The following is a 23,297-nucleotide window of genomic DNA, read 5'->3' as shown; positions in this document are numbered from 1 at the left end:
GTCGAAACTATATCCCAGGGTGTTAAACACATTATCCCTGCAGGACCTGTTAAAAACGGATATTAGCGTTTTAATTCCCTTATGTGTGGAATCCACATTATCTACTACTAAACAACATGATACCAATTGAAGGCCTCCCAATGGGGAGGAAACGAAATTTGTTTCAGGGATTTAGTAATTCTATCTATGGTGTTCTTCGGGTTTATGGCTAGTAATATTGTGCCAGCAGGTAACAAAAGAACATGCTCTTTTAAAGTAATTGTATGCTTGAAATTGTACTAATACTTTGTGCATGCAATTAACTAATTACCTGCGTTGCACACTACTGAGCAGCCAGAAATCTTTCATTATTTAATTATCATCACACGTTTCTTTTGTCATCATGAGTGTTCTTCTTTGACATCATCAGAGAAGTGCCAAAGCAAATGTTGAACCACTTGTGGAGTAATATGCTCACTGACCCGAAGTCTCACAAGATTTCCTGATGTCCTTGTGATGGTTCGATGCTCCTCAAGGTTTTATTTAAACTATAGATTCAAATTTGGAGGTTGCATTGTATTCAGAAGTCATTCGTCGCTCATTTCAAAATGTTTTCCCGAACAACAAAACATTTTATATCTATCTGCATCCACCATCATTCTCATATTGAAAATGGGGAAAGACAAAGAAAAAAAAACACAACGTGCATTAAAATTACATGTGCATGTGGCGAAGGAGATGAATAAGTCAACAGACCGCATTGTTTGGAACTAAGTTACCCCCACCAAAAAACAGAGTGAAAGATGTGCTGTAAGATGTTGTTGGGGTGCAGAGTCGAAAAAAGGCACACCAGCATAAGTAATCGTGCAAGGTTAGCTTTGCACGCTTAAAGGAGCGAGTCTCCCCTTCCAGACACACACAACCATACAGAGCAATGGGTGGGGGTGTATTTGCTCATGTGCAGAATGAATAAAGTATTCCATCAAGCATGAAGAGCGTTTATTGTTGCATATCTGCGACACAGCAGAGACCTTCTTCACCCTCATTTTTTTGCTTCTCCCTCCTCCAGTGCCGTGCTGCTCAGTTTCCTGGCTAAGTGAATCTCCCCCCCTTCAGGCTGGCCACCATCGATCCAGGAATGATGGAGTTATCACTGATGGCCGCACAGGTAAGGGAGAGCAAGCAACAATATCACATTAGTGCATATCCTGACAAGATGAAGACAGTATTAGTGTTGCTTTCAAGGGCATGCGTCATCAGACAAGGGTCAGAGAAAAGAGCAAATGTATTTGAGAAGGTATTTGAATGTAGAATTGAGTTTTTTTCTGTATTAAGACAATAAAAGTAACTGAATGGACAACCAAAGTCAATGTAAATTATTTGTAACATTTATTTACAAATCTCCTTGTACAAAAAGTGAGTAAAAAAGAAAGTGATTTGGCGCTTTCACATCTGGAGTTCAATTTTGTTGCCCGGTCAATTGATTTGCAAACAATGTCCATGTCTTTCCTGGTTTGATTTGTTTTCACGCAGTCAAAATTCCAAGAATACCAAAATGTATCTCAACACATTCGTAAGACATCACTTTTATTCTTCTCTTATTGGCCTCATGCATGTAAATAGGAACGACACTTTGTTGTAGAAGAGGCAGGAATAGGGTGAACTGAAACTGGCCATGAAATGCAGGAAAAGCTTCGCTAAGACGAAATGGGACACTTAGAAGACTCAGAGGAGAGATGAGACAAGGATCCAAGGAGAAACGACGTGTAGCAAAGGTGGTGGCAAAGACCAAAGGAGATGTAAATGATGACATGTAGACCAGGTTGGATTGTAAAGGGGGGACATATGGGGGGCCAGACTGAGAAACAGGAAAGTTGTGCAGCAGATTTGGATGATTACAGATAGAGATGGAAATGTGTTGACCGCTGTCAGTAGTGTGCTGGATCGATTTGAACAACACCTTGAGGAGTTGATGAATGAGCAAACTGTGAGCGAAGGGAGGGTTGAAGAGGCAATTGTGGTATAGCAGGAAGTAACAATGATATTAGTAAGGGAGGAGTAAGGACGGCACTAAAATCCCCCCATTTCTCATGCAAAACTCCCGATGAATGTTTATCTGCATTTTTGAAGAATTATCTTGGTTTGTAATTTAAAAAAAATATATATTTTTTTGATTAATCGAAGAGGCCATTCAAAGCCTGGTCAGGGGCCGCGAGCACCCAGCTGGCTGCCAGCTGCCTATCTCTGTTTTATACAAATTAAAATGATCTTTGCAAGCTCTACAAAAGCAAAATTTTAAGGTTTGGAGTCCATTGTGCACAAACAGATGACTGGAGCGAGGCTGAGTTTTTTTTCCACGAGGAGACATGCAGACAAGGGCTTTATTTAAACAACTGAGTCACTAAGTAACAGGGCAGACTTCTGGGCCTGAGGTCACGTCTCGTGGGTTCTTTGCTTTTTTGAGGCAATTGTTCCAAAAAGAAGTCATTTGGAGGTAAACGTTTGTATCTTCTGTAAAGTCTGACAGTGGTGTGTCTCCTCCCAACTTGACTTCTCCTTTTGATTCATCGGATGATGGTAAACAGCACTCCTTTTTCAGCCTCTTCTTCTTGCTCTCATCGCCCTTTGTCCTTTGATGAGTGCTTAAGATAGCCAGGGAGCAATGCTCGTTGTCATTATCGAGGTCCATTAGGGAAGTGCAGGGCTGTGTAGCCTTCGGATACGTTTTGAAAGTAATTGCTGTTGCTCTCAAGTGCAAGAATAGGCCTGTGTTGACCATGTTGTCTTTTGATACATTGCATTGGGTCCCTCTTGTGTTCCGTTAAGTGGCAGAGCACCCTTTAGAAGTTTCATTGCTACATTTTATTTCCTACATGAAAAGCTGAGAGTCATTTGGCTGCTGAAAGGTTTCTTGATTGATCCCCTATTATTACTTTCTCATTGCTCGCATTTTCTCATTGGGCCAGTCTGACCCAGACGCGAAGAGTTTGATGGAAAGCCTAATCTGAAATCTGTTCCCACAAATGCTTATTTAAGAAGCTGCAGATGACCTAGTATGCATTAAAACGGACAACCTCAGCAGAAAATCTATATTTATGACAAACCCACCTTTATGTTATCTTTTGTTTTACTTTTATAGTCTTAAGATGTGATGATGCAGTTCAACCCATGTTGGTACATTCACTGTCGGTTCATATTGCATTTTTATCTCATGTCAGTGTAACAAAGGCAATAATGACCAATTTTTCTAGTGGCGATGCTCTTACTTATGACGTGTCATTGAGTAAGACATCAGCAGGGCTTTTGCCCCTAGTTTGACCTTGTGATGATGACTGGATTTTCTCTTTCAATCCCAAAGTTTCTTTATTTTTTTTTCATGTGAGTAAATGTTAGAATGACCCCAATTAAGTCACTTTTATCCAAGTGTGCATATACAGTAAGTGAGCGAAAGGTCAGATGACCAGAAAGTTTGATGGGACTCCGGGATATATGGACAGCAGAACCGATACACCACTTAAGATGAAAAAGTAAACTAAGTTATACAATTGACCCGTTCATCACTGATTGCCCTTTTTACCCTTTGCCATTGATTTTTGTCATATTGCGCTGTAATTGTAACTGTAATAGGAAGATCTTAACATTGACACTTATTGATTTGTTGAAGTTGTCATATTGATGACCACATGAATTTTGGTGCCAATTGTTCACCGTTCATTTTTGGACGTCATAAGCAATGAAAGTACAATGATTTCCAATGGCGAGTTTGGAATCTGTCCCTTCAGTTATGCTGCAGTACCATGGGGAGAGCGGAAGGGGGCGTGGCCATATTCCTCATTAAAAGTAGGTGTTTTTCAAGTCGTCACTAATTTCCTAATTTCTCCAACATGAATGGATTTAAAAGAAAATGATGACTAATTTCAGTTTCCTGAACCAAAAATATATAAATTGAGATTGTTAGTGAAAAATGGGCCATCTCGGCTGGCTAATTCCTTTAAGAATGTTTTATGGTACTTTACCAAGACTTTAGGATTGGAACGTGGGGAATAATATAGTGTTGTTATGAAAAATGTTAGCAATAGAAAAAAATGTCACCCAGCATATTGACATTTTATGTTAGTGAGAATTCACGTTATGTAACTCCAACATATGGGTTGCCCCTTTTTTTTTTTTAAAGACCAACTGCTATTACTGTGATGATCTGATGATATATTCTGGAGTACTTGAGGACTATTTATCCAAAAGTGCCCTTGTGCTGCAGTCTAAATACGAATGGCAGGTGAGCAGAAACAGGGAACCAAATTTGCTTAAAACCAAGCTGAATTCTCAGCAATACATTTTGACAACACACCTTCTCATTAGAGAAATCATCCATTCAGATATCATTTGGAGACTATTTAAATTGTGGAAGTGTTCATCAAAATTGCCACATCCATGCATACCTCCGACTTAATTTGGAAACTTGCAGCGCCTGTCATACGGACATAGAGAGTTGAGCCAACCTCTAGTGATAACCTGAGGACACGTTACTGTTGAACACATTAGGCACACAGGCGAATGACTCATGAGTCATGGCACGCATAATATAAATCCCATAATGCTTTATTCATTCACGAGGGGGCGGGCATGACAGATTAGAAGCATCCAAAGTCATCACACGCATGTGGACAGAAACAATGGCGTTGCACTTATATAAGCTATGTCAAGTTTCAGCCCACCAGTCACTTTTGGATTCATTGTTCAAAGTTTTTTGGCTGGTTATAATGTCATGATGTGGTACAGTTTCAATTACAACATTTTATCAGTGCATGTTTGTGATTGTGTGATACAATTCCCAAAAGACTCAGACAAAAGCACTCTTGTTTAGATTGTAGTTAAAATCACGTTAAAATGTTTTTTTTTTTCCAATTTTAGGTGTACTTATTTTGTTGTTTGTTGTCATTAACTATAGTAACCTTGTCACTGCGCACTGAACCCAAGCCGCCTGCATTGAAATCATCACAACTCAATCAGGGAATGACTATAAAATGTGTATTGTACAAATGGCGAGTTTAATCACAGAGATGAACATTTGTATAACCCCCGGATTGTCTCTTCACAGCGGTAAAGTGTTTTGTGGTTTGTAATAACATAGGATTAGAATAATCGGTGTCTCACAACATGTATCCCTTATGTTACATTTCGTAACGAGGTTCAGAGTATGTCAACAAATTATTGTACGTCATGATCCAATTGGCACTTGACACTTAACCGAGGTATTTTGGACTTTGGCAGTGTATGATGTTGTTTGGTCACCTACTCTGTGACCGGCGGGTGGTCAGCACCACAAAACTGAGCATGTTGTTGCAGTATATGGGTGTGGACAACAAATTTGCCAACTTTTGATGACTAAAGGCTCAGTCAACAGCTGAAACTCTGGTTGGTGTCATGAAGGGCACCCGATCGGAAAATATCGACTCCTCATTTGTAAAGTCAAGGTGTGTACTTCAGGTTAACATGCGACAGGAATAGAGGTGCTATATGCCTGTTCAGTGGAGCACACACTTAATGAAATTGAGCTTAGCAGTGCATGAAACATACACGCGTATTTTAAGAGGTGCGTGTATATGATGTGTGTTATATCTGCACGCATATCTCTTTTGAGACTGCTCACACACTAATGTGGGGGGTTTTCAAACCGCGGGACAATGTACCTCCCTTCATACACACAAGTTGAATACTTTTACACTTTTAAAGGTTAACTCATTTCAAAGCATCAGTGAAATTTTAAGTTGGAGCTTATGTGTATTATTTTATCCCCCCAAAATTATTTAGACTGCAAATCACTATTGGTGAACATGACTGATTCAGGGTCGTGGGGAACTATGACAGCTGATTTGGGGCGAAAGGTAGACTCCACCCCGGCCAGTTTGCCAGTCATTCACAGAGCACAGTCACAATACCACTGAAGCCACAATTCCTGCATCGGTGAGTGAATCATTGCACAAGTATTTTCCTAAATTTAAAAAATGCATCAAAATTATTTAAAGACAAATACAATTGTCGGCTGCCAAAAATATTCATATGAACTGACGGGCATCGGTTTTACGGGCGAATGACAGGAAACTTTGAAAACCTGACACACCATGCACCGACGGAAGTGAGTGTTCGTCCGTCATAGGAAGGCTAGTATTGACGGGACCTTTTCAGTCCGTCACTGATGGACTCCCTTTTTGTTGACAAGTGACGGAAACACGCATCGTGTGTCTCGCATGTGTTTGTTCTCGGGGGTGAACGTATACAGTCGGTGCTTTAAGCCGACTTGTTTACTATGGTCTCATCTCATTCAACTATGCACATTTTGAGGTCCTTGCACCTCTCTTTACATGCTAGCACCTCCCATCAGAAATTCCATCAAGGTGGGAGATGACAAAGGAGAAAGGCGGGCGGCAGAACTTTTGGGGTAATGAGACGATCACTCCTCGATGTTGTCATTTGATGGAAACACGCGGAACAAATATAATGTCTCTGTGTCAGACTTATCACTATCATCACAAATGTCCACTTTATGATTTATGTTTCAAATTGGACTAAAGTCAAATTTCAACATAGTTGCGCTTTACAACGTGAAAATGCACTAATATTACCTTACATTGGTTGCTTTGACAACAGAAACCTACATTCTTTCTTTGAGTCTAATATTTTATTTGCCGTTTGTTCCGGACTATAAGACGCTACTTTTTTCCTAGATTTTGAACCATGTGGGTAATACAACAGTGCGGCTTTTCTGTGGATTTTTCTTTCACTGCTAGGAGCGATCTATAGTTCAGAAAATGCGCTAGATAAATCTCGATTTTTTTTTTCTCTTGGGTCTGTTCTGTTGTAATCAGCAAAGTTGTTGCCATGTTAAAAGGCACTGTTTTGCCAATCTGTTTATGTACCTTTATGTGCATTCACAGTCCAAAGTCGTTCTGTACATGCAGAAAACAAAAAAATTTTCAACATAGAAAACTGCGGCTTATAGACTGGTGCGGCTTGTATGTAATTTTTTTGTTTTTGTTTTCCCCAAAAAGGGTTGCTGTGGCTTATATATGGGTGCGCCTTTTCGTCCGGAAAATACCGTATATTTATTTGCATATAAACATTACACTATGGTTATAATTTTCCGGGAATTCTTGGTAAAATTATTTATTTTATTTATCCATTAAAACATTTTCTGAGCAATTATTTCCAGTTTGGGTCATGTATGCTGGATGGAGAGTCAGACAGAGAGAGATCGCTGGAGTGTTGTTGTATGATACTTTTATTATCTTCGAATTAGCTACTACTGGCTTACAATGTTTATTTTTTATTTAACGAATGTTTGCATCAAAGCGATGATTGTAATTATTCATTGTACTTTGTACATACAAAGGAATATTTGTGCTTTAGTTGTTATGGTGTGATCTGACAGTCCAAAAATAGTGGTGATGAACTACAATTTAGCAATGACGGAAACACGGTTAAAATAGTGATGACGGTGTGATGGACGGACGTGACAATTTTGGTTTGGCATGAAACAATGAAGCTTGGCCCTTTGGTGAATGACAGACCGACAAAATTTGCTGATGTGTCCACCTCTGTTATTTTGTGTAATTCAGCTCAGCAACAACATGAAGCAATCAAAACAATACGAACCGTCATTGTGGTTCTGTAATTACGGTAATGGCTCATTACATTAGTTGTACCCAATATTTTGGCAGGTGAGATTATTTTTACATCCTGATTGTTGTATGGCTTGGAACACAATGGATTACTGATGTTAAGTGAGTTTTTATGTAGTGAGAGGAGACAGATGGGGAACAGAAGGGAAGAGGATGCCATATGATTAAAGACCTCAAGCAGAAAGAAACATGACCACCTTGGAACCTACTTGTGTAGGTTGACCCACTAAAATTGTTCTAATGGCATGCCTGTGTACGTGTGTGCACCTGGATGCATCCAATATGTGCATCCGTAGTACAGTGTGTAAAAAAAAAAATGGTCCAATGAAAGCTGGACGTCACTCTGTGATGTCATTGAATGCTGCTCGTTGCTCGTCTGTCAGCTTGAACGCCTCTAGCGAAGATAAGCGAAGATTCAGCCACCCATGGAACACAACCCCGCCACTCCGTGTCTCACTCTCTGTCACTTTTGTACCGCTCGCACTTTTCTTCACCATACCTTACTCTGCAGACTTTTCTCAGGCCTCTTTCTGCTGCTCTCTGTTATTCTTGCTCCCTCCCTTTCTGTCATAAATTCACTCAGCCTTATTTTCCCTCCAGACATGCTCAAGATGTTGTATTTTCTTTTCATTACATGGCTCAATAACTAAGATATTATGATGGTATTTTTTTTCTAAACTTTATTCGAAAACAGTCACCTTGTGACTCATTTGAATGATGCCAGTTCATTTATGTTTTTCCCTTTTGGCTCCCTATGACAGACAGTTATCCCTCGCAGTTTATACAATGAAGTATAGACTCTACATAATCGGTCAACAACTGCTTGTAAAAGTTTTTTTTCTAATGTCAGAAGGTAAGGCAATATATGGCAATCTTTCTTCGTTTGGTTTTTCATATCCATTATGGTGGTGTTTATGTCAAAATCAGAAACAAAAGTCTATATAATTTTTGCGTTACTCCTTTACCGTATTTTAGGTTCACTCTGTCACAACGGACAAGATTGCTCCCTATTTATATAATGTTTTATTTTTTTTTTTATTCTACCTTGTCTCTCATTACAGTGCACTCACTAAACTGCAGCTAACTGCAAACACAATGACAAATATTTCCTTTAATGACTACCTCTGTGGCTGACTCTCAAGGCAGAATTTTGATTAAACTCTTGACTGGATATCATTTTCGATCGCATACTCAATTGTACCTAACAAAGTCTCCACTGAATTGGACATTCATTTTTGCACCGCTACACCCTCAACCCTTTGTTTCTCTCCATATCCTCCATTTCTGTCTTTTCCCTACCCCAACAGATGTTTTATAGGGAAGAGGAACAGCTGGCTGCAGCCGGGCTGTTTATTCACCCCTTCTTTTTTCACGTCGATTCTCTTTCCTTCTTTTCATTTCCGCAGTTACAGACAGAGAGTCCAATTCATTTCCCTAAAATAAATGAAAAAAAAATAAAATAAAATATCTATATATATATATATATATATATATATCTATATATATATATATATATATATATATATATATATATACACACCAGACCATGCACACACACGTATATAACAATGTTTCTTGGTGGAAAAAATTGGGAATAAATGAGAATATACGAAAGAAAAAAAAACTCCTCAACCAAGTAAATAATCATGAATGAACAAAAGGCAGTGATTTTTTTTAAGTACCGGTATTGATGTGTGTTGCTGCCCCATATGTGTGTGCATCCATTCGTGTTGTGTGCGCTTGGGGAATCACCACAGGCGGTTTCTGAATCCCCTCTTAACTTACGGGAACATTATATAACTTTGTAAGCATCTCACACACACACACACACACGCACACGCGCGCGCATGCTCAAGAGAACAGTGCATACACGTTGAGACTTTCACGCACAATGTTTATTTTTTTTCCTTATACATATACATTCACCTGTGTATGGACAACTCATACACAAGCAGCTGCACACATTTCATATAATGTACTTCTTGCCTTCAAGCTCGACGCACACACACTCGGACAGTATAATCCATAAATTGTCATTCATGACGTATCAAAACTGTACTGTACTCTTGAGGTGTCACGTCGCAAGGATTTCCTCATCGTGAGATTTTGAGGATTGAATCAATGTTTCTCTTTAATCCCAACAAGTCACGCAGCACTTCATGCTGTTGCAGAATGTCCCGTGTGCGTCCAATCGGGATGCGAGAGATGGCTTGAGAGATTGCAGGGGGCATGCAGCAAACAGGAAGAGACAGAATTCTGGAAAAGAAATCCCATCGTTGGTGGATTGAGAGATAAAAAAATGATCATGGTTCGTGACCGTTTACATTTTTTGGCACTTCTTGAATATTTGCATCTGTGTTATCTTGTTGAGTGAACTCAAAATTTTAAGGAAACAAACGTTGACATCATTTCAAGTTGGGCAATTCAACCAAAATGATAAATTTTACTCATGTGGAAATTTGATTTTCCACATTTCAACACAAGGAAATAAGACTTTACAGGTCCTTTATATTGTCCCTCAACTTCAAGATTTAAGTAATAACAACCAAGCAAATTGTGCTCGACCAAACAACTTGTTTGATTACTGATTTGTTGTGCAAACTAACATTGTTGCCATAAATGTTACTAATTTATATTTTAAAGTTGTTCCAAGTTAATATATCATTTTAGCCTCCAAAAATACATGTTGCATTTTTTTAGTGTATATTCACCACCACTCGTTAATCACGTGTTTTTTTGCGTTACAAATCCAGACAAGAAACGAGCCAGGGTTAGCTCTTATTATAAAACATCCTTTATTTCAGGTCAATTTGATATGTATCTCATCCCTGTCATCCTTCCACCTCTTTTTTACACCTATCCCATCTGCTCAGCCTCCCACTTCATGTCTTTTCCTTTATTGAGCTCGCCATCAAAGCAATTTTTACTTCCATCCCTTTACATGTTCTTCCCCCTACCGCATACCCAAATAAATCCCGCCCTTTGCTCATTCTCCAACCTCCCCCTCATCTCTGTCCTATCCTTCTCCCACCTTGCAAACACCATCCACATTATCCTTACTTCACCACATCTCTTGATACCCGTGTCTAATCTGTATCTCCATCCCATCATGCATGATCATCAAATGTCATCTCTATCTCTATCCCATCATCCGCTCATCCATCCACCGGGTCTCTATCTTCATCCTCAACCCTCTCTGCTCAACTTGCTATGTATTCCTGCCTCATTCCATAATCCCTTCAGTATCCAATGCTCATCTCATCACATTTAGCTTTCTAATTTATCTCGACCTCATCCTATCAGCCGTTCAGCTTCGTTCCTCATTTCTGTCACCCTTTCATCATCATTTCTTACCTCATTCTCATCATCCCTCCACACTCAAGTGTCATCTCAGTTGCATCTTCACCCTCAGTTGTTATACTTTCATCTGTTCATTCTTTAACTCAGTTCGTTACATCTTGGCTGAATTATTATAACAGTCAGCCAGTCCTCCTTCTATCATCTCCTGTTGGTCCAAAAAGCTGCTGCTCACCTCCTAACTGGTGCTCGAAGGAGGGAGCACACAACTCCAATTCTGACCTCCCTTCACTGGCTCCATGTACATTTTAGAGTTCATTCCAGGATATTTTGTATTTCTCATTCAATCTTGAAATGGTCTCGATCCACCTGACCTCTCTGAGCTCCTCCTTCTCTATGCACCTGCCCGGTGACAACCGTCAGCGGATTAGATGCTAGTGGAGCTACCGAGGACTAAGTGGAGGCTCAGAAGTAGAGAAATGTTAGACAATCCCCCTCGCTGTTCATCATTAAAACTTATCTTCAAGCAAATTTTTATTGTTTGGCTTCTTACTCAGCATGAGATTCAGCATTCCTCGTGTTTTATTGCGTTGACTGTCAGCCTCTTGACTCATCTCCTGCAGCACCTCCATCATCCCTTCAATCCCCTGACCAAACTGTCATTGATTCTCATACCTCATGTCAACCTCATCTCATCCACCTTTTTTATTTCTTACATTTTTGTGACCATTTTTTACCTCACCCAGTCTCCTACTGAACTCCATACCATCTCCACATCTTACTCACTCAATGGTCTGGTCATCATCCTACTTCACTCTAATTTCTACAGTAGCTCACAACCTTGTCAATATTACACTTGTTCCTCACATCTCACCACAACCTCTATTCCATCATGATTTTTCCCTCCTACTTTTTCTCTTCATCTCCACCTCACTCTTTAATTCCCTTTCATCCTTCTTTTATTCTTTTTGTTCAATCAGGTGCGTTCCTCTCTCACATCTCCTTTGGGGGCCAACTGGGGGGGGGGGTATCATCTGTTCAGGCGGACTCACACCTGAGACAGACTCAAAACCTCCTCCCCACACTCTGTCTTATCACTTTTATGTCCTCGTGTATATCACAAAGTACAACCTGTGCCCATCAACACACGCATGCATACACACTGCAGGAGGTTGGTCCACACACTTTGTCCTCAGCGAGTGCTCTCTCTCTCTCTCTCTCATCCATGCACTCTCCCTCTCTCTCTTGCTCATGCTCTCTTTCTCTCCTTCACATTGAGCAATGTCTCATTAAAGCGATCTTTCGCTCTTGTGTGTGCTCTCTGTCTCAGTCAGAGTGTAGAGCAAGAGGACAGTGGGGACCTTATTTCTTACTTCACATTCAAACCCCTGTAGGTACAACTTTGCTTTTACTTCTCATCCTCGGTCTTCCCTTTCTCCCTCCTTTTGATCATGTTTTTATTGTACTTTTACCTGATCAAATATTTGACTGTATTTCCGGACAGTAAACAGAAGTTTTCTGACTGTCCTACTGTTTTGATTTTAGTTTAGTTAGGCTTACGTAAGGATAAATGATTATATTATTAGTTCTTTAAATGACTAACTTGAAATTATTGCAACTTAAATGCTTGTGTAAGTGCATTACATAGTTGCAGTTCTGAATGGGTGCAGATCAATGTGTATGTTGATGGCGCATTTGTGACATTGCTATGCTGCAGTTCTTTGTTCAGCATCAGCACAAAAACATTTTCCTCTCGCCTACATAATTTCCTTTGTACAATTATACTTATTTTTTTCATGCTGAGGCTAACGTCCCACTGAACATTCTCCCTTTGATTGTCCTTAACTGACTGGCCGTGTTAGCGAATGTGCGCGCGCGACTGCTACAGCTGGTGTCACTGCTCTGTAACTTGGTCTGGCGACTAAAAGAAAAGACAAAGTGATGACCACGATTCATACGTTAAACTGGAAATGAATACATAATTTAAAAATTCAGTTTCAATCTTAATTAAATCTATATACAATTAAAAATATTATAATAAGCAATTACACAAGTAAATTACCAATTAATCGGTTTAATAATCATAAAATATACCATCAGTTGTCTAATCACTTTCTTCTAATGAAAGTCACAGCTACCCTAACAGTAATTACACAGTAATTATTATTGTATTATTTCTTGAAAGTTTTTTTGATAGATGTTGTGTACACACAATAGACACACCGATGCAAATCATTTTATAGTATTATGGAAAACTCAATTCAGTAAGTCAGTTTAAAAAACGGAAATCATTATACCGATTCACATTACTCGAGTTAGTGTTTTATAATTTTATTTTAAAAAAAACAAATGTAGCATTTCAATAAATTAGAATATGAAATCAAGCATATTTAAAAAAAATCTGATGTGTTAAATTAATTTTTACAATAGGGGATTTATTCATAAATTAAACTCCCGTATTGACTCTAATTCATTGAGGTGCACTTGTATATGTGTGATTTTACAGGTGCTATTTTTCCAAGCATCTTACATAACTATAACTTTAAGATGAATGAAGCTCCATCTAGCTCCGAGTGTGTGTGCCTGTGTGTGTATGTGTGCGTGCGTTTGTGTATTCCCTTTACTTATTTGATGTGTTTCAATATGACATATGTGACACGTGTGGAAAATGGAATGGACAATGGAAAGTTTAAAGAATATGAGAAAAATTGGTGCATAAAGATCCCCTGAGCAGAATCTTTCTTCCCATCCATGACCTTAAAAAAAAAGAGGCAGATGCAAGAAAATTAAGGCTTTGGACCAAGTGCTATGAATGTCTAATTGCATTTGCATGGATGGCAGGAGAAGCGATTCTCGCTAATACAAACTTTGAAGCCAGCAAATTTATGATTCTGCTTTTGTAGCATGTGGAAATGCTGTTTTATCTTGATTTCTATGCAGGCACAGGGCTGTGCCAGACCATCTCGTGCCATGCTGAACATTCTGGCAAAATGAGGATGTGTCCTTTGAAATTTGGTGACAGAAACTCATCTAACGATACACCTTGCTGGATCCACGTCTCAGTGTCAGTCGGTAGCTCGATGGTCTAATGTGATTTGGGTAAATTGGATTGCGGCACAGGCAGAAAGATTCTGAGCAATCCGGACACCGTTTTTTTTCCCCCAGAATATTTAGACGGGCCAGAATTTGGTTTTTATCTCCTCTAATGCAAGATGTGACAGATGGAGCGTTCCTGTAATCATCCTACTGCCCATTTCCAAACAGTTTCTATAGAACAAACTAGCAGATAAGCCAAAGCATATATGTAACCAAGCAATCACACCTGAGCCTAATTACTTAACCTCAGGACAACGCTAAAATAGCATGCTATGTATGATCACAGTTAGCTACAGTTGTTGGTAAATCATTATACCAGTCAGTCAGATAATTTTCTATTCGGAGAAATATAAAATTCTGTAAAACATACTGGATTAATAGGACGAGTCCAGCGTGACATTTAAATCTTGGCTCAGACATACAGTTTCTCTTTGGAGATGTCCACTTGCTTGTGCTGTCTTCAAGTATTTTGGGTTCATGTCAAATTTTAGACTGATGGGTCAATTGGAGGCACTAAATGACGCAGATTGTAGGCGTTTTACCTCCCGTCTCCTGTTCAGCTTTGTCAACACAACAAGATAAGCGCTATAAAAATAAGAAGAGGCATTTGTCACCGTGGCATCCATGTGGAACAGCCATCTCAAAATTGTACATTTGAACTGTTCCTAAAGTAATGTCCAACCAGGAAGCAACTTGAAAGAGAATTTTTCTAATAAACACAGATATAGAGTTTCTATGGGGTTCATATTTTCTTGTTCTAACCTCATTTTGGGGTTTCCACAGCAAATTATCCTCTTACATCTCTCCCTGTTCTCTCCAGCTTCTGCTCTAACGACAACCATTAGCAATTCTTCCCTCTCCACACATCCAATCTCCCCTTGGGGTTCCTTTTTGCCTACTGCCTGGTAGTTCCACTTCCAGCATCCTTATACTGATATATCCAAATTCGCACACATGGATGTCCAAACCACTGCATTTTGGCTTCTCAAGCTTTGTCTCCAAACCTTCCATTCCGTGCTCTCTGACGGGCTCATTCTTGAGTCATTCCTGTTTTTTTTATTTTGCTTGTATTAATAGTTGGCCCATGTAGAAGGTAGGCACTCTGCTGAATAATATGCTAGTTTGACTGAACTGGATAATCTCAATTGAAAAAAAAATAGTATTTAGTGTTCATATATACTGTATCCTAGGGGCTGGACTCGTACCTTAAATTCACGATTGCTGTTGGATAATGCAGCATCAATCCTTTGTTCAAATTCTTACTTCACCACAAGGATCCCCGCCACACGCTGTCGATCAGCAGAATCCAGGGTATTCTTTTAACCATTCTGAACCACTTATCCTTTTAGACCAATTTTAAATCCATCCGTTTGTCATTTAGGATGATAGCGCTAAGCAAGCGGCCAAACTCCCATCATCTGCCACAAATCTGGAAATACTCATTCGGTGTTCATTTTTAACAGCCAATCCTCTAATCAGTTTGAGTCACCACCGATTTGTGTGCAGCCCTACTGTGTTCTGGACTGTATTTTTATTTTTTTTGTTTCATAAACTAGATGGCATGATTGTCAAAAAATAGGTTAAATATAAATATCTAAAAAAATAACAATCTTACAAAGGAGAGAAAGAATGCAAGTAATAAAGGCGAGGGTGAGGATATTTCAGAGGCTGTCAGCAAAGATTTTTTATTTTTGATGTGCACATTGTTGTCTATATGTGAAATTCAGAAAAAACGATCCCTGCTTCATTTTACCTTCTTCTCAAATGGAGCACTATCCTTAAAATAGTTATCAGACGGGCACAATTAAAGGTTTAAATCGGATTAGATTTGACCATATCGCAAGACAACAAACAGGCTCAAACGATACCTCTGTCTCGTCACGTTTTGGTTAAGGTTGATTCCCGTTTAGTTACTTCAGGCTTGTGTGTGTATGATTGCAAATGGTTGTCTGCCTTTATTTGTCCTGTGATTGACACGTGACCAGTCTTGGGCGTAGTCTTGCTATCACTTTCAGTCATCTAAGATAGGCTTCTACCTTTCCCTGAAAAGGAAAAGCATTTGAAAATGGATGCACATGCACTCCGCACACATGATTGCTCTCGTTTCTGTTTTTGTTGATGCCATGTCTGCACTGTTTTCCTTCAGGAAGAGACACAGCCCCAAGGCCGAGACGTTTTAATGAGAGGGTGAAAAAGTTCAGTGATGTCTTTGCGAGGAAACATTTGTCTCGTTTGGCCGTGAAGCCTGATTCACATATGCACTGTGGCAGTTGATATGTTTTGTAATGTGCTGTTGTCAAATGACATCTGAGCTTCGATGTTGTCGTCTCTCTCTCTCTCTCTCTCCCTGAGTCAGTCTATATTAAATATAAATAATTAGCAGCATATATGGGGGAGCTCTTGATTTATTCTTAGAAATAATGGTGCCGTATCTTAACCACATAAATACAGAATTTTTTTTTCTCATGAAAGACGCATGCACAGACACGTATTAAAGTATCTGGCCGGCCAAGATGGCCCATTTTTCTCTAACAAGCTCAGTTTATACTTTTTTTTTTATCAGGAAACTAGATACTGCTTTATATTTTTTTTATCCATTCATTTTGGAGAAATTAAGAAATAAGTGATGACTTGAAAAAGGCCTACTTTTAATGAGGAATACGGCCACGCCCCCTTCGCTCTCTCTATGTTTCACTCGAGTCATTGAAGGGACCGATGACAAACACTCCATTGGAAATCATTTTACTTTCATCGCTTATAACGTCCAAAAACGGTGATCAATCGGCGCCAAAATTCATGTAGACATCCCTAACTCTGACCACTTCAACATCAAAGATCCATGCCCGCCTGCTGGCCGCTGTCAGCCACTGTCTGTCTCCTAAGAGTTTGCATGACTTTCGCATCGGCAAATGTCCGCAATATAACAAATCGGGGTCCGTGTGCGCATTCTTGCTCTTGTCCGCTTCAGCCTAGGTAAGTGGAGAATCAATCAGCATGTTATTTTTGATTTTGTGGAGGTGATCGCATGAGCTCACGTTTGACGTCAATAAATCCAAACTGTTGTGCAGAACGCTTTGATACTTTCACAGGTTGAAGTGGACAAGAGTTTTAATGTCCATTTACATTTTTGTGGATATCAGTCGTCGCTTTAGACAACAGAACATGACAAAGCGAGCAATATTACCTCGCTTGCCAACCTGCTGTGAAGTAGCCTTTGAAGCTGTCTTTCCTTAAAATATAAAAGTGATTCAACATTGTGATCATTTGTAAATCTAAACACTTGAATTGTTGATCAATTTGGTGATAAATCATTCAAATAGTCAGTCTTTACATTTATAAAAATCACAATTTACACTGGACAACAAATGTTGACGAAATCTTTTAGATATAAGTAAACCTTTCTGGATGATTTTTTTTTTGTGCTGATTCCTCTTTGGTGCGAGGAAAAACGTAAAGGTATTTTTGTCATCAGCCTGTGACACATAAAGACATTTCTGATTCAAATCTTCCGTTGAAGAGTAGTATTAATAACATACAAGCAAATAAATGTAATTTGAACACGTTTCAAAAGTGTGTATCAAACGAACCCTTTGCATTAAATAGTACTACAAAATTATAGCTCTCCGTTTCAAAAACTTTGTGAATAGGTTCAGATTCTGATTGTTTCCCTTCAGAGATAACAAGAATGACACTGCTGTCCATTTTGTGACATGACACCAACTGGGACCTCTTTGATCATCAGGACCTTGATGTCTACACGCATTGTGTACTGGACTACATCAAGTTCTGCATGGAAACTGTGTCTCTATACAGGACCATACGGACCTTCCCAAATGCGAAGCCCGGGATGTCCAGCCAGGTCCGCTCTCTCCTCAAGGCCCGTGACGCTGCCTTTTCAGGTCAGGCGACAAAGCCCAGTACAGGGTGGCTCGTGCTGACCTGAGCAAAGGCATCAAGCTAGCCAAGGCAAACTACAAGAGGAGGCTGGAGGCCCACCTTGCCAGCAACAGACCACGGGAGGTGTGGCAGGGTCTATGGAGCATCACCAACTTCCGAGGCAGCAGCACGACCTCTGTAGACCCGAGTGCATCGCTGGCAGAGGAGCTTAACTGCTTCTTCGCTCGCTTTGACTCGCCCCAACCGTCACACCCCCGCACTTCATGCCTCAACTCCCCCTCACTCACCGTAGAGGAACACGATGTCCGGCGCGCGCTCCTGGCTATTAACCCCAGGAAAGCTACTGGACCCGACGGAATACCAGGCAAGGTCCTCAGAGCATGTGCCCACACACTGTCACATGTTTTCTGCAGGGTCTTGAACCGCTCCCTGGCTCAAGTAGTCATCCCCTCCTGCTTGAAAACTTCCACCATTATTCCTGTCCCCAAAAAGTCACCCGCCGTCCTCCTGAATGACTACGGTCCTGTTGCTCTCACACCAGTCATCATGAAGTGCTTTGAGAGGCTGGTTCTCCAGCACATCAGGGACTGCCTTCCTCCCACACTGGACCCCTACCAGTTTGCATACCGGGCTAACAGATCCACTGAGGACGCCATCGACACTGCTCTGCATGTTGTGCTGGGCCACCTGGAACGACAGCAGAGCTATGCAAGGATGCTGTGGACTACAGCTCGGCATTCAACACAATCATGCCGGACATCCTCGTCGCCAAACTGGACATTCCCGGCCTCCCTGCCCTCACACGCATCTGGATTAAGGACTTTCTGACCAACAGACCCCAGACTGTGTTGCTCGGCCCCTACATGTCCTCCACCCGTACGCTGAGCACCGGTTCCCCTCCAGGATGCGTGCTGAGCCCTCTCCTATACGCCCTCTACACCTACGACTGCAGCCCGGCCCACGGTAACAACACCATCGTCAAGTTTGCCGACGACACGACAGTGGTCGGTCTGATCTGGGAAGGTGACGAGACAGCCTACAGAGAGGAGGTCCAAAGACTGACGGCTTGGTGCGAGGACAACAGACTGCAACTCAACATTGCAAAAACAAAGGAGATCGTAATCGACTTCAGGAGGAACAAGACGGTGCCGCCCCCCCCTGCATCGAAGGCGTGTGTGTGGAGAGGGTCCACACGTTCAAGTTCCTGGGAGTACAGATCTCCGATGACCTTTCTTGGACACACAACACCACAGCAGTGGTAAAGAAGGTCCACCAGCGTCTGCACTTCCTGAGAGTCCTCAGGACATTCAACCTGGACAGGAAGCTGCTGCTGGCCTTCTACCACTCGTCCATCGAGAGCCTGCTGACGTACTGTGTCTCCACCTGGTACAGCGGCTGCACTGAGGCGGACAGAGTGAGGCTCCAGAGGACGGTCAAAATAGCGCAAAGGATTATTGGCTGCCCTCTCCCCTCACTGTCGGACATCTACACCGCCCGGTCCCTCAGAAGGGCTCTCAACATCGTCAAAGACAATACCCACCCAAACTCACACCTGTTCGACCTGATGCCCTCTGGCAGGCGCTACAGGTGCCTCAAATCAAGGACCAATAGACTGAGAAACAGTTTCTTCCCAAGAGCCATCTCCATTCTAAACTCTCACACACACACACGACCACCCGCACCTTGCAGAACAGCAACGTGATGTGTTTTTATATATCCTATTCAGTATTATTTTCCATTGCACTAACTATTCTCTTATTTATCTATAATTTATATATTTATCTGAATTATTGTTATATTGCACTGGAGAGGGGAGCTCTCTAATCTCGTTGCACACTTGAGTACAATGACAATAAAGGGATTTCTGATTCTGATTCTGACTGTGTCTTCAGTTTTCCCTCAAGTCTGATGGTGAGCGTGAAAGTGGACTCACGAGAGGTCTCAACGCTCAAAGCGAATGAGACACCCCAGAGTGAACACTTCTCATGTTTGGAGTCAAACAAATAATGATCCCACTCGCACTCTGACTCCTGACTAACGCTTTATCTTTGTGTGGCCCCCCAGAAATATCCCCCAGTTTAAGTGCAAAGAGACATCTTCAAATTGTCCACACACAAATTGCCCTTGTGCCCAAACCTTGTAAATCCAGATTTGACTTTCCTAATAGTCATGGGAGGGATTTTGAAATTGGGCTTGAATTTGCGGAAACACCCTCAAGTTAAAAGGTTAAACTTAGTTGAACAAGTCAGTTAGAGTTATTAATGGCCACTGAGCAGACTGTGACTGAATGTGTCATGTCTTATGCACTGTATTGCAAAGAGATTGTGCTTGTGTTGTCTTTTTGCGGAGGCTGTTAAAAAAAAGATAAGCGTTACTCAACACCTCTTTACAAGACTCATGCCTCAGTAAAGAGCTGGTCGCTGCAAGGAAATACAACGGAGGGGACTCGTGTTGCTTTTTTCGTGTGTGTGTGCATGATTTTGGTAATGAAATGTCAACAATGTTTGTTTCCTCTTTCTTTACTTGCTTGACTGGCTACTGTGGATTTACCACCCCCTTGGACACACACACACACGCATATCCAGCTAAGCAAAAACTGGGATTCATTTCCTGCCTCACTAGTTCTCTCAGTGGCTTTCTTTGCCAGTCTGTGCGTGAGGAGGGCAAAACTTTCTAACATGTGGCAGACTTTGTTAATCCTCTCAGAATTAAACCCACTGAGATGGAGATTGCTGTTTACTGTGCAGTAAAGCTATCCCGAGTCCGACACAGCTGTGAGGTTACAATCCCCGGAACAGTACATTGTTCAATCATGTTGCTCGTATTACTGTATTTTATTTAGGAGGTCACCTCAAAGTTGGTTCAAGCAGAACCAACAGAGGTCAACTAATGTCCCCACACACCCTGTGTGGGGACACAGGTGTAACTGTTTTGTTTAGATTTTGAAATATAGTGTCACCAAGTGGAAATAATCCGTCCCAGGGTTCGATTGTTGCCACCATAAAATTAATAAACGTTCCAGACCATTTTAAAAAAATGTTTGGATTGTCATAAAAGTTTAAAGAAAAAAAGCCCTCTTAACTTTAAACGACGAAGACAAAACATAAAGTATAAAAATAAGTTAGCCTCTCTGAAACAAAAACATTAAAAGATTAACATGTGACAAGTGACACTGATTTAATTTCAATTTCTTATGTCGACAGCATTTCCCGGCTGTGAGCGGTGCCTTCATGGATTCTCCATATAATGGCAACACGTCCTTGCAGACGTCTACTTCCAACCTCAACGCTGGCTACTCCCGACCCTCAGAGACGGAAGATGATGGCAAAGTATCAAGTGACACAATTTGGCTGTGGGTTGCTGTCCTGGCAACCATCGGCAACATAGTGGTGGTGGCCGTTGTTTGTGCCTGTGCCTTCTGACAAGATGGGATGGCGCAACAAGGATTTTCAAGGACGGGGAATCTTGTACATCCTGCATATAATTTATATTTTTTCTAGAATGAGAAACAATACCCCCCCCCTCACAGCGGCAAACAAGTGCACAAATCCAGAAAGAGAACATAAAAAAAAAACATTTTTGTTGTATATGTATATATACGGCTTTTAGAAAACGGGATCATCTTTAATTTAATATATACAAAATCCTAAATGTTCACATGTTTAATTAGTCATGTAGTTCTATTGTTTTCTATTATGCGAGTGAAGTTGGTTTTCATCCATTCACTCTTATACCAAAGCAAGAGAGCCCTCATCAAAACAAACAAAAAATGTATGTAAATTTCCAAAAGCAATTTCAACAAAATCAGGTTTTCACTCATGAATGATTTTAAAATTGTTGTCGACACAAAGACCAAGTCAAAAAGACACACAATATGATGTCAGTTGGAGAGTGGCGACTGATATAGGTCACACAATGAGGATGATTGTCTAAAACAACAGCAACAAAAGATAATCCAAGTGAGGCAAATACGCAATTCTCATCGCTCCTCTTCCGTCCTATAAAACAGAATTGGCTGCCTCAGTCTATTGAGTCTTTTTGGCAAGGTTTGTGAGGCCCTCTAGTGGCCACAATAGGTATGACTGTTGCCCGTAAGGGAGTAGTAGCAGTGAATGAAGTCTACCAGTCAACTAATGACACATGTGGCTGAAAGTAAATTAAAAGAGGGAAAATGCCAGTAGTCAATACCGTACAAACTCATGCCACAGTCCTGCATTATTCTATTTTCGTCTAATGTAAACTTTCTCCACACAGTATGGCGACATGCTTAGAAATGCACTTGTACTTAGTTGAATTTAAACTGCCATCATCCTGTCAGCTCTTTGCGGCGTAATAAACTATTACACGCCTCGTGTTCTCGGATCCTCAGCTTCCGATATTGTTTCATTTTCCATCTCTCCCTCACTTAGTGTGCGCTCGAGGGAAGCCTCCCCGTGGAGCCCATTAAAGTGGATTTGAACTTGTCCCGTTGATGTTAGTCTGAGATGAGTTTGCAGACAGAATAGAACCAAGCTTGCTTCAAAGACAAAAAGGTGCTGGCAGTAAAAGGAAATGGGATGAGGTTGCAATGATACTCGCAAGAGGGGCAATTAAGAAAAAGAGAGGGATGATGAGTTAAACAAATGCGCGTGACTTGCAGAACAATTACTTCAAAGTTCAGGCATAAGAAGGCAGGTTTGAAGGGAAAAACAGGAAGAAGGTGATGGAATATGATATGACGTGTGTGAGAGCAGGAATTCAGTGAAGGAGATCGAGTCAAGTGAATTGAGGAAGTGATTTTAAGTACAACATTATAATGTTATACAATATAGCAAATATATTTGCTAAATGATGAGATGAGAAAAGAGATGTAACGTTTTTCTTTTTTTCCCCCACTGAGTTGATCAAAAGTGTTTTGTTTTTACACAATATTTGTTTCAGCCCTCTGAGCAACCAGGCAGCTCCGCAGGCACTGGCCCTTCTCGAGAAGCTATTAATAGTTCACCCCTCTAGTTCATATTATGCACAAGTGCACAATGGGCCTCTGACAGTGGCTTTGTCGTTTTGTGATCATTCAAGGGTCAGGCATCCCTTGTCCATCACCCTTTCAGTCTCAGTGTCTAGTCGAGTCAGTGTTCTGTAGAACTTTCAGCCTTTTGGACTCCACAAAGAAAAGAGCATGGACCTTAATGGATAAAACGATCATACCTGCCCCCAAAACCCAAATTATCAACATCATCTCGTGCCAAAGTCAACACCGTCCCAACCATCACTTGAAGAAATGTGAGTTGAGTTTCTTAATGTTATTACTCAATAAAGGATCAATGAGTAGGATTAAAACGTTGATAATAAACACATGATGTGACATTA

General features: G+C 40.7%; 1 protein-coding gene across 3 annotated transcripts in view; it reads left to right on the top strand.

Annotated features, from left to right (window-relative positions):
- LOC148333649 (uncharacterized protein C14orf132) overlaps nt 1-23,297 on the top strand; it is a 29,661-nt gene that overhangs the window by 3,479 nt on the left and 2,885 nt on the right. For 2 of the 3 annotated variants that reach the window (XM_088299743.1, XM_088299741.1), the window contains exons 1-2: nt 981-1,147; nt 21,152-23,210. In XM_088299743.1, coding sequence (XP_088155869.1) covers nt 1,118-1,147; nt 21,152-21,370 — 249 coding nt within the window. In that variant the 5' untranslated portion in view covers nt 981-1,117 and the 3' untranslated portion in view covers nt 21,371-23,210. Of the gene's footprint in view, nt 1-980; nt 1,148-21,151; nt 23,211-23,297 lie in introns of those variants that run through there. The other variant, XM_088299742.1, reaches the window with a different exon arrangement.

This window comes from Idiotropiscis lumnitzeri, chromosome 7 (assembly GCF_059441095.1).
Source record: "Idiotropiscis lumnitzeri isolate Australia: NSW breed Sydney's pygmy pipehorse chromosome 7, RoL_Ilum_1.0, whole genome shotgun sequence".
NCBI classification, from domain to species: domain Eukaryota; kingdom Metazoa; phylum Chordata; class Actinopteri; order Syngnathiformes; family Syngnathidae; genus Idiotropiscis; species Idiotropiscis lumnitzeri.
This window is presented reverse-complemented; position numbering and strand designations above follow the sequence as displayed.